We start from the raw sequence: 12,970 nt of genomic DNA, 5'->3' as shown, positions 1-12,970 counted from the left end.
TATTTGTTTTGTTTCCATGTACATACAAATTGTACCAAAATTATAATTTAGTTAATTTTATGATAAATTGTGGATAATTAAACAACGAGTAATTACTACATTTTAAATATTTGTAGATACCAATTATTTGCATATTTTGTACTAAAAATTCCACAATATGATGCAATGCTTACACCCAAAGAAAAAATTCTTTTATTTAGAAGATAAATTGTAGACGAAACGAAATTTCCCTGTAAAGTATTTTCATTAAATTCGAATTTATGAGAAATGTTTTTTCAAAGATTTTTTTTCAGCTTCAAAGGAAATCGTTGATTGTCTAAAGGTTTATTCCTTGGACAAGAAAATTCTTTTTTCAGTGTAGGCAGTTAATTTTTTTGTTTTTAATTAACAGCGTCCTCCTCCTCCAATTAGAGCCCACAATATCACTTCTATGTATTCTCTGGCTTTATTTTCATATATGAATTTGTCCTCCCCTTAATAGAAATTAAATGCCAATTAAAATTCCCAGGAATTATGTTTGTTTGTTAGAGAGAAACATGAACATAACAAACAAGTTTTAATTATCAATAAACATATTAGCCTGTGTTTTATACTTGACCGCCCTTAAGGCGTAGAGAAATGATTATTTTATTTGAATTTTGTCTTTTTAATAAATTTTATTGTCTTTTTTTTCTAATTTTTTATTTCCTTAGATCCCCGCGAATGGAGTGAGGAACATGTTATACATTGGCTTAATTGGGCAGTCAAAGAATTCTCGTTGGTTTCAATGAATCTTGAGCCATTTAGAAATTTGACAGGACGTGATATGATTGAATTAGGAAAGGAAAGATTTTTAGCCATAACACCAGCCTATACAGGAGATATACTGTGGGAACATGTCGATATTTTACAAAAAGGTAAGTACATCTATATAATAAAATAAACTTATCAAAAAACATATATAAAGTTTTTAGTGATCATCAAAGACCATGTGAAGATAAAAAAATCCAATTTTTTTATTTTCAACATTATATGAACCGGCGGGCGGGGCGTTTTGGGGAAAGACAATGGATTTGGTGGGTTTATGAAACCCCTTTCAATTTGACAATAATCACATGTAGTCTTGTGGATCGATTCAATTCAAATTGATTCAATTCAATTCGTATTTGAGCGTTGTAAGTGTCCATACGTTTTTGGCATATTAAAGAGGCAAAGGCGCCACACGCTTGTTTTGTTTTTAGTGGGCCCTAGGACAAGCAATAAATGACAAAATTGTTGACAGAGAACAAGTGTAAATGATGTTGATGATGACAATACTACACAAGCAGACACCTGGACAGACATGCAGACATCAATGAATGTAAAATTGGCTGGATAATAACATGAATGAATTGGATAGATAGACGAACAGACAGACATGCATTTCCCCTTTCAAAAAAAAAAAAAAACTAAAGAATCCATTCAATAAGCAATGATAATAAAATATTGTTTACATAAGATTTTATAATAATATTTACTTTTTTTAATATTTAATAATTTATTTATTTACTTAAGCGGTATCCTGTACAACAAGATTACAGTATTAACATATGATTAAATTACACACGCTCACAAAAAATCGCTTCTGTAACATATACTCCCAAACATATTTTGCTTCAAGCATATACATTTTTGGCTATTGCCCAAACATTTATATGTTTGATCTCTTCCAATATATAATATGTTTGAAAGCATATTGGTCTAAACAATATATGTTTGGGTAGTCAATTTCCAAACATTTTGTATTTTTGCATCCAAATTCAATAATGTTGTCTTCCAAAAAACAATATGTTATTATGTGAACATATAATATGTTTGGAAGCATTTTGCACCCAAAAATATTATATGCTTAAAAAATTCTCCCAAACAATATTGTGCTCAAAATTTTATTTATTTATTTATATATTCACAATCATAATGAATTATGAAAATAAACAGGTAATATAGGTGCTAACAACATAGGTTTTCGACCTGAATGCTCAAAATTTTGTTTCTGCCCAATTGTATATTCCCCCACATCTTTCTCACTTCCACGAGATTTTTTAGTTCTTAGCACCTTTTTCTGTAATACAAACATTGTAGAAGAAATTATTCAATTGTATGATTTTTTTTATTTTAATTTTACCTTTTGCCGGACGGGGATTCGAACAGCGGACCACACAGTTTGTAAGGATCAAAGAAGTCGCTGATCAATTGCCCAAGGAAAAATAAAATGTTAATTTTGTAGTAACAAGCAACAACCACCAACTTAATTCAATATCGCTCCCTGTTAAATAGCGCTCCAAGCTACTAAACACATATATGTTTATAGGCTATTTCTAAATTAATATATGTTTGCATCCAAGCATATTATATTTAAAAACATTTTATGTCCCAAACATAATATGTTCTAACATATTAACATATATGTCCCAAACATGTTATGCTAGTTTATGAACATTATATGCTTGCACTCAAAAATATTGTGTTTAAAAATTTGTGTTCCAAACATATAATGTTTATAGCCAAACATATGAAAAACAGTCTTTTTCATCCGTGCAGAAATTTTAATAAACAAAATATCCCTTATAAGTTAAAAGCAAAATAAAAATCCAAAATGATAATAATTTATATTAAAATATGAAAGGACTACAAAATTTTAATAAAAAATGAAACTAATGTTTAAAATTAAATTGAAAAGATTAATAAATTAAATTTTTTTTAATTTTAAATTTTTTTGTGTTGTTAGTTTGTTGCAAACTATTAGGGAGATTATTCCAGAGACCTAGGATATAAACATTTTGTTTTAATTTTTTACACAAAAAGAAATTAATCTTTGCGAAATTTTTGATATTCTCACACTTTTCTCTTATTTTATATCCTTCAAGATCGCATTTTTTATTTATGTAATGGTTCAATTACGTCAATAAAAAAGTGAAAATTTCACCCAAGCAGGGATTTGAGCCTGTGCCGCTTGACTTTTTAATCTTTGCAAAATTGTTGATATTCTCACACTTTTCTCTCCTTTTATACACGTCAAAATTCCAACAAAAATAAAATATATAGAAATTTAGAAATAGTAATATTAAATAGTTAGCTTTTGTTTTTTAATGGGCTTTCGTAGTAGTATTGGCTAAATTTGTGCCAGCAGCCGCGGTTATAAATTTTATCAGTAAAAGTTAAATTGTTTATTTATATAATAAAATATAAATTATTAGGTGCAATTTTTGATTGTTTAGCAAAATTTTATTTTGAAATAGGTATATCCATGCTTCCTCTATCTATTTTTGTCATTTCCGATAAAGTTCTTCGATGTCTTCGAAAATATGTAAAAATTCCATTTTGAACAATTATACCCACAAAAAAGTAAAAAATTTCACCCCAGCATGATTTTGGAAGGTATTTTCTAAAAAAATTTTGCAAATTACGAAAGTTATCATTATACCCTCCACCATACACACAAAAAAATTTCACGAAAATTTTTCCAATTAAAATTTTAGTTGAGTTTTAAAAAATATTCAATTAAAATTGTAATTGATTCAACAAATTTTTTAATTGAAACAAAAATCAATCACAAAAATAATAGTATCAATTAATATTTTAATTGGATCAATTAACTTTTTAATTGACCTTAAATTAATTTTTAAATTGATACTATCATTTCTGTGATTGAAGACATTTCAATTAAAATTTAATTGGATCAATTAATTTCGTGATTGAATCAGAAAAAAATTTTTTTGTGTGTAGGATGGGGGGTATATTAACTTTGTCATTCCGTTTGTAACACATCGAAATATTGCTCTAAGACCCCATAAAGTATATATATTCTGGGTCGTGGTGAAATTCTGAGTCGATCTAAGGATATTCGTCTGTCCGTCCGTCCTTCCGTCCGTCCGTCGTATGGTATGGGCCATATCGGTCCACTTTTACGTATAGCCCCCATATGAACCGATCCCCAGATTTGGCTTGTGGAGCCTCTAAGAGAAGAAAATTTCATCTGATCCGGCTGAAATTTGGTACATGGTGTTAGTATATGGTCTCCAACAACCATGCAAAAATTGGTCCGCATCGGTCAATAATTATATATAGCCCCCCATATAAACCGATCCCCCGATTTGACTTGCGGAGCCTCTAAGAGAAGCAAACTTCATCCGATCCGGCTGAAATTTGGTACATGGTGTTAGTATATGGTATCCAACAACCATGCAGGAATTGGTTCATATCGGTCCATAATTATATATAACCCCCATATAAACCGATCCCCAGATTTGACCTCCGGTGCCTTTTGGAGAAGCAAAATTCATCCGATCTGGTTGAAATTTGGTACGTGGTGGTAGTATATGATATTTAACAACCATGCCGAAAGTGGTCCATATCAGTCCATAATCATATATAGCCCCCATATAAACCGATCCCGAGATTTGGTTTTGGAGCCTCTTGGTACGTTTAGAAGAAGTTTCTACGCAATCCTTAGTGGAGGGTACATAAGCTTCGGCCTGGCCGAACTTACGGCCGTATATACTTGTTAGAAATTTAGAAATAGTAATATTAAATGGTATTGGCTAAATTTGTGCCAGCAGCCGCGGTTATACGAATAATGCAAATAAATGTTATCAGTAAAAGTTAAATTGTTTATTTATATAATAAAATATAAATTATTAGGTGAAATTTTTGATTGTTTAGCAAAATTTTATTTTGAAATAGGTATATCCATGCTTCCTGTATCTATTTTTGTCATTTCCGATAAAGTTCTTCGATGTCTTCGAAAATATGTCAAAATCAATAGGGTTCTATTCTGACCCAAATTAGGAACATGTGCCAAATTTGAAGGCGATTGGACTTAAATTGTGACCTAGACTTTGATCACAAAAATGTGTTCACAGACAGACGGACGGCTATGGCTATATCGACTCAGGGACCCACCCTGAGCATTATTGCCAAAGACACCATGTGTCTATCTCGTCTCCTTCTGGGTTTTACAAACATATGCACTAACTTATAATACCCTGTTCCACAGTGTGGCGCAGGGTATAAAAACTAAAAATTTCACCCCAGCATGATTTTGGAGGGTATTTTGAAAAAGTTTTACAAATTACGAAAGTTATCATTATACCCTCTACCATAGGTTGGGGGGTATATTAAATTTGTCATTCCGTTTGTAACACATCGAAATATTGCTCTAAGACCCCATAAAGTATATATATTCTGGGTCGTGGTGAAATTCTGAGTCGATCTAAGGATGTTCGTCTGTCCGTCCGTCTGTTGAAATGACGCTAACTTCCGAACGAAACAAGCTATCGACTTCAAACTTGGCACAAGTAGTTGTTATTGATGTTCGTCGGATGGTATGGCAAATGGGTCATATCGGTCCACTTTTACGTATAGCCCCCATATAAACGGACTCCAAATTTGGCTTGCAGATCCTATAAGAGAAGCATATTTCATCCGATCTGGCTAAAATTTGGTACATGTTGTTGGTATATGGTTTCTAACACCCATGCAGAAATTGGTCCATATCGGTCAATAATTATATATAGCCCCCATATAAACCGATCCCCCGATTTAGCTTGCGGAGCCTCAAAGAGAAGCATATTTCATCCGATTCGGCTGAAATTTGGTACATGGTGTTGGTATATGGTCCTTAAAAACCTTGCAAAAATTGGTCCACATCGGTCCACAATTATATATAGCCCCCATATAAACCGATCCCGAGATTTGTTTTTAGAGCCACTTGGAGGAGCAAATTTCATCTGAGTCAGTTGAAATTTGGTACATTGTGCTAGTATATAACCATACCTAACTAGGTCCATATCGGTCTATAGTTATACATAGCCTTCAGATAAATAGATCCCCAATCACACAAAAATTAGTCCATATCAAGTTCATAATTGTATATAGCCCACATAAAGGGTGGTTAAATTTTCAAGGGCCGATGTTGATTTTGAATAAAACACAAACTATTTAGGAAATTATTGTAATTTTATTTTATTATGATATATTGGTATTACTCAATTATCTATGGAACAAAATGGGCGCCGCGACCTCGGTGGCACACCTCCATCCGATGGTCCAAATTTTCGATGACGCTGAGTCATAAAAGAGGTTCTATTCTGTTAATGTGCCGAATTATCTCAGCCTTTAGCTCTTGAATTGTTGCTGGCTTATCGACGTACACCTTTTCTTTCAAATAACCCCAAAGAAAAAAGTCCAACGGTGTCAAATCACATGATCTTGGCGGCCAATTGACATCGCCATTACGTGAGATAACACGGCCATTTAATTTGTTGCGTAAAAGAGCCATTGTTTCGTTAGCTGTGTGGCAAGTGGCACCGTCCTGCTGAAACCACATATCGTCCACATCCATATCTTCCAATTCGGGCCATAAAAATTTCGTTATCATCTCACGATAGCGAACACCATTCACAGTAACTGCCTGACCGGCCTCATTTTGGAAAAAAATACGGCCCGATGATGCCGCCAGCCCATTAACCGCACCAAACAGTCACTCTTTGTGGGTGCATTGGTTTTTCGGCAATCACTTTTGGATTCTCATTCGCCCAAATGCGGCAATTCTGTTTATTGACGAATCCACTGAGGTGACAATGTGCCTCATCACTGAAGATGATTTTCTTCGAAAATGAACGCCCATTTTCATAATAAGTCTGGATAACTTTAACACGTTGTTGGATTGTGTATCTCTCCATGGTTCAAATTTAGTAAGTCTGAAATAGAGGAATGTCAAAAAAAAAATTCGGAAAAAATACTTGGCGTTTAGGTGTAATTCACATTCAACATCGGCTCTTACAATTTAACCACCCTTTATAAGCGAGCCCCATATTTCAATTCTGTCTCGCTACGTACCGTACAAAAGAAGTTTTAAGATACCACAACCCAATTAATTCGATTGTGGATGACTGTTTTTCGTAGAAGTTTCTACGAAATCCATGGTGGAGGGTACATAAGATGCGGCCTGGACGAACTTACGGCCGTATATACTTGTTATTTGTTCACAAACTGCTCAATTTGGAATGGCTTCCCATCGGAGGAAACCGAATTCGGCAACTGACCATTTTAATGCAAGCAAATAAATCCTTAGCTCTTTTTTGAGCATCGCTGATCTCTTGCATTTTTTTTTTTTTTGGAACTTTAGTGGCTTTAGTCGAAGCTCACGAGCAAGATATAAACCACTGCGGCGTGGTTGGCGTTCACTTTTAGGATCATTCCTGGTGGCTTAAAAATGATGGCAACCTGAAGTTGCATATCAACCACCCTGTATATGTTTAATACTTCTTAAAATTTTTCTGGGTGTAATAAAAAAAAAAACACACACACAAAACCTCTGACGGACGATGATTTGCTTTATTTCTTAAGAACGTAATAAGAATTTCTATTCAGGATCAACAATAGGAACACTTCCAATAAACATATCTCGACTTCTCCCTCCATTTATTGTTTGGTTATATTGTCACTTTAAAATTCCTATTGTGTCTCCTAATTGCTTGTTTTGCCCCTTCTCTCTAATATGATTTGTTCCCTTTTATTATGAAATTTATTTTTTTTCTTCTTCGTCGTGTAGAATGCAACCTTTTTCCCATGAAAATCATATTAGTTGTACACCTTTTTGTGAATAATAAATACAAATTGAAGGAAAATGTTATATTTCGCCCAACATAATTAAATTTGGTTATCTAATAAATTTGATAAACCTGACGTGTATGGTAAATGCATAGGAGTTTTTTTTTTAGCTTCTTAAATATGTTTAGCAATTTTTAGCATTTGAGCATGGTGAAGAGGAAAAGTCTGTAAATGAAGAGCTGTGCAATATAAATCGCTGACCTCTTGATGTGAATGTTTCGGGCATTTTACATTTAATTTAGTTTAATTTTTTTCAATTTAATTTTAAATTAATTTAGTTTAAGAAAAATAATAAAAATTGTAGTACGAATAATTTGGCCCCCTATATTCCAGAGGTTGTTCTACGCAATGGCAAATACTATTACCCCTTTATCCCCAATGATGTCCATCCGTTTTTCTATCCATACTTGGCTTCTATTGACCATATAATAAGCTATTGCGAAAACTCATAAACCATTGAAGGGGCAATCAGCAAAAAAAAAAAGAAAACGTCCAAGAGAACAAGAAACATTTTCACAACCACCACCACCACCTCTGCTTGTACCAGCAACTGATAAATAGAACGGAAAATCAGCTTAAAAACGGATGTCTTCGAGGTAACAAAATCACCGTCATATAAAATATCTAACTCGCTCACTCACTCAGGCTTATGTGGATGCTAATGCTGGTTTGGGGTCGATTGACTCTGGTGCTGGTGAATTTGATGGTGTTGGTCCATGCGTTAAAGCAAATGCAAAAAAAAACGAACTCATTCATAGACTACCAAAGGGGGAGTTGATTTTTTGTACCGATTTCCACTAGAATTTCAATTGAGTTTAGGTCTTGAGTTTTTGTTTGGTATTCAAACAACCTTACCTGTTGACCAAAGATACAACGACACAGCTTTCGAAATCGTTTGCCTTCTAAACTAACTTAACCGTTTTTGTTGCGCCTTCATTCAGTGGAAAAGGGGGTGTTGTTATCGTCGTATGAATAGAAAATTTGTTTATGAATTTGATTTTTTCCTAAATTGTTTCTTTTTTTTGTGATATTAAAAAGTGTTGGACATATCACATTTGTTGAAACCCTATATCATTGGCCAATATACAATTTGTCACTTGGTTTGTAACGCATAGAAATAGTCCATTCATCATAATAGACGATCTAACTATTGAAAATCCTGTTTACAGGATTTTTTTAGGGTAAGGGGAGCGTAAGAGCATCGTAGCCTTTGAGAATTTGCAAGAAAATTACAAAAAATATCACCAAAATATTTCCATTTAAAAAGTTGATTGAAGTTGAAAAATTTTTCAATTCTTAAAGTAATTGACTCAATTAACTTTTTAATCAAGATGGAAACATTAAGTTAATTAAGTCAATGATTGAAAATCTTAAAATGTTTAATTTAAAAATTAAATGAGTTTTGCAATCAATATCAATTAAATTTTTAATTGCATCAATTAAAAAATTAATTGAAATTTGCTAATGAAATCAATTAATTTTTTAATCAAGTATATTCTTAATGTCCAATTAAAACTGTTATTGATAAAGGGTGATACGGTCAAAATTTGGTCAATGGAAAACGCGTGTAAATCGGTGAACTCGTTTATTTAAAAAATCAAATTAAATTTCTTTTTCAAGTTCAATTAGTATAAAATTCAGGAAAAATATTCAGTTAGGCTTTCGCTTTTCCAAATCCGAATTGCCGGGCCTCACGCTTGACACCTGCCATCAGATTTTGTACAACCACCTTGTCCACCTTCTTCGCCGCAGAAAGCCAGTTTGCCTTGAACTGCTGCTCGTCCTTAGCGGTTTTTTTGGTCTTCTTTAGGTTCCGCTTGACAATAGCCCAGTATTTCTCAATTGGGCGGAGCTCTGGCGTGTTGGGAGGGTTCTTGTCCTTGGGAACCACCTGCACGTTGTTGGCGGCGTACCACTCCATGGCCTTTTTACCGTAATGGCAAGATGCCAAATCCGGCCAAAACAGTACAGAACAACCGTGTTTCTTCAGGAAAGGCAGCAGACGTTTATTCAAACACTCTTTCACGTAAATTTCTTGGTTGACGGTCTCGGAAGCTATGAAAATGCTGCTTTTCAAGCCACAGGTACAGATGGCTTGCCAAACCGGATATTTCTTTGCGAACTTTGACAGTTTTATGTGCTTGAAAATATCTGCTACGTTTCCCCTTCCGCAGTCAAACTTCGTCAGCATCGTCGTGTACAGCCTCCGGGATCGCGCTTTGGCCGTCGTATTTTGTTTATCATCGCGATTTGGAATCACTACCTTCTTGTAAGTCGATAGTCCAGCTCGTTTTTTGGCTCGATGCACGGTTGTAGACGATACACCAAGCTTATTTGCGGCATCTCGGAGAGAGAGGTTAGGGTTTGGATTGAAACTACCGGCACCTCTCTTTGTCATCTCAGCTGCTTCCGGTTTTCGATTTCCCCCCGATCCAGACTTCCTGGCTGTCGACAAACGTTCCCCAAACACTTTAATTACATTTGTAACGGTTGATTTCACAAGTTTTAGCGATTTTGCCAGCTTTGCGTGCGAGTAGCTCGGATTTTCGCGATGCGCGAGCAAAATTTTGATACGCTGCTCTTCTTGCTTGGACGGCATTTTGACAACTGAAGAATGAATTCCAAAATCAAAATAGGAGCAACATTCTACACACACACACCTTCAAAATGAGGGGTGTTCAGGTTTTTTAAATGCAAAATTTAAAGAAATTCGTCAAGCTTATATTGACCAAATTTTGACCGTATCATCCTTTACTAGTTCTGTCTTTGCAGGATTTACCCCTAGACCATTCTCTTTCGCTCATTTCTCAGTCATCCGGAGGGTTCTCTGTATAATATCTCTGATTGTGGATGGGAATTTTCCCCTGACTGCTAGAGCCGCATCATATGCGTTTATTCTTTCTTTTTTTAGGGAAACCAGTAGGTTGTTTATGGCAACATTCCAAAGAAGAGGTGATAGAACTCCTCCTTGGGGAGTGCCTCTGTTCACATACCTTTACGTCTATTCATTAGAAGTTCGCCTAACAGCCTAATTATACTTTGAACAACATTCAGAGTTGTCAGTCCATTTAATATCGAGCTCGCATGGACATTATTGAATACCTCTTCGATGTCTAGAAACGCCAAGATTGTGTATTCATTGAAAGAAAGCGGGCTTTTATACTAACTCGCAGAGAGTTGTAAACTCTCTCATATTTATTTAGAGATTATTAACAATTTTATACATGAATGCTTCTTCATACAACTCCATGGAGTGATGAAGTATACCAACGTTCAAGTCTGCCGAACCTTTTTTGTATTTCCTTATCATCTTATTTTGTAAAATTCATTCGTTGTGATTTAGGGTTATTTTAGCGCGTGTATCTCTGACTACTTTGGGGACCAGGTGATACGTTTTTTTTTTCAGTTCTAGCCCACTGAAACACTAGAAGTCAATAAAGGATGAAACGAATGTCGGTTGTATTGACTACTGGCAGCCGCTGTCTACTTTCGAAAATTATATTTCCATACACTGAGGCAATGCAATCTTCACCCTTTCGCCTCCTTCTTCGCAAATACATTTGAACATCAATACTTGAGGATTGCAGCACATTTTCTTTTTCTGGTCTCTGGTCAAATAAGATTTATTATAGCCCATAGTTTGTGTGGAGAAGAGTTAGATTACTTGATAGATGCAGTTGACCATGTGCATATGTTCGTAACGTTGAATCATAGAACAAAGCCGGAAGTTTATAAAATTTTCAATCAATTTTTCATTTGTGTTCCTTTTTTTCTTCCGAGTTAGGTAACTTTGTTATACTATATTTATAAGAAATCTATAGAAAAAAAGAATTAAAATTAAGTTTAACTAAGTTTCTATACTATTAGGTTTTATTAAAAATATCCGGCATTTTATATTTAGCTAGGTAAGATTATTGTGTTAGCAGCTAAGGGCTAATATAGACAATCACTACAATCTGATATTATTGATGATGGTGTTATTGGAGAATTGGAGGCATTGGTTTTCTTCTGGTCTTCTTTCAACTGGGAAGACCAATGATATGCCAATATTGTCCTTACTTTAGGCTAATATTGTCCGTATTGCGATTGATTGCGGTGAGAACGTTATCAATTTGACCCTTTCATCACCAGATCGAAGAGGTGTGTTAGCACCAAAAAAAAAAACAAGTACATACGGCCGCAAGTTCGGCCAGGCCGAATCTTATGTACCCACCACCATGGATTGCGTAGAAACTTCTACGAAAGACTGTGATTTAGTCCATACATGGTATATATTAGACAAAAAAGTTATGTATAGTTAAGTCTACATAAATATGGGGGTCGCTTATTTGGGAGCTATATACAATTATGAACTTGATATGGACCAATTTTTGTGTAATTGGGGATCGATTTATCTAAGGGCCATATATAACTATAGACCGATATGGACCTAGTTAGGCATGGTTGTTAACGACCATATACTAGCACAATGTACCAAATTTCAACTCACTCGGATGAAATTTGCTCCTCCAAGAGGTTCCAAAACCAAATCTCGGGATCGGTTTATATGGGGCTATGTACGATTATGGACTGATATGGACCACTTTTGGCATGGTTGTTAAATATCATATACTACCACCACGTACCAAATTTCAAACAGATCGGATGAATTTGGCTTCTCCAAAAGGCACCGGAGGTCAAATCTGGGGATCGGTTTATATGGGAGCTATATATAATTATGGACTGATAGGAACCAATTCCTGCATGGTTGTTGGATACCATATACTAACATCACGTAACAAATTTCAACCGAATGGCAAGAATTTTGCTCTTCCAAGGGGCTCTGGAGGTCAAATCTGGGGATCGGTTTATATGGGGCCTATATATAATTATGGACCGATATCGACCAATTTTAGCATGGGAGTTTGAGGCCATATATTAACACCACATACCAAATTTCAACTGAATCAGATGAATTTTGGTCTTCCAAGAGGTTCCGGAGGTCAAATCTGGTGATCGGTTTATATGGGGGCTATATATAATTATGAACCGATGTGGACCAATTTGTGCATGGTTGCTATAGACCATATACTAACATCACGTACAAAATTTCAGCCGGATCGGACGAAATTTGCTTCTCTTAGCGGCCTCGCAAGCCAAAACGGGGGATCGGTTTATATGGGGGCTATATATAATTATGGACCGATGTGGACCAATTTCTGCTTGGTTGTTAGAGACCATATACTGACACCATGTACCAAATTTCAGTCGGATCGGATGAAATTTGCTTCTCTTAGGGGCCTCGCAAGCCAAATTTTGGGGTCCGTTTATATGGGGGCTATACGTAAAAGTGGACCGA

At 35.0% G+C, this 12,970-nt stretch overlaps 1 protein-coding gene across 2 annotated transcripts in view; it reads left to right on the top strand.

Annotated features, from left to right (window-relative positions):
* pnt (ETS transcription factor pointed) overlaps positions 1-12,970 on the top strand; it is a 594,656-nt gene that overhangs the window by 416,890 nt on the left and 164,796 nt on the right. For both annotated transcript variants that reach the window (XM_075291727.1, XM_075291729.1), the window contains one exon: positions 693-896. In XM_075291727.1, the coding sequence (XP_075147842.1) occupies positions 693-896 (204 nt within the window). The remainder of the gene's footprint in view (positions 1-692; positions 897-12,970) is intronic.

Source organism: Haematobia irritans, chromosome 1, assembly GCF_050003625.1.
Source record: "Haematobia irritans isolate KBUSLIRL chromosome 1, ASM5000362v1, whole genome shotgun sequence".
Taxonomy (NCBI): Eukaryota; Metazoa; Arthropoda; class Insecta; order Diptera; family Muscidae; genus Haematobia; species Haematobia irritans.
The sequence above is the reverse complement of the archived record's forward strand: the minus strand, read 5'-3'. Positions and strand labels throughout refer to the sequence as shown.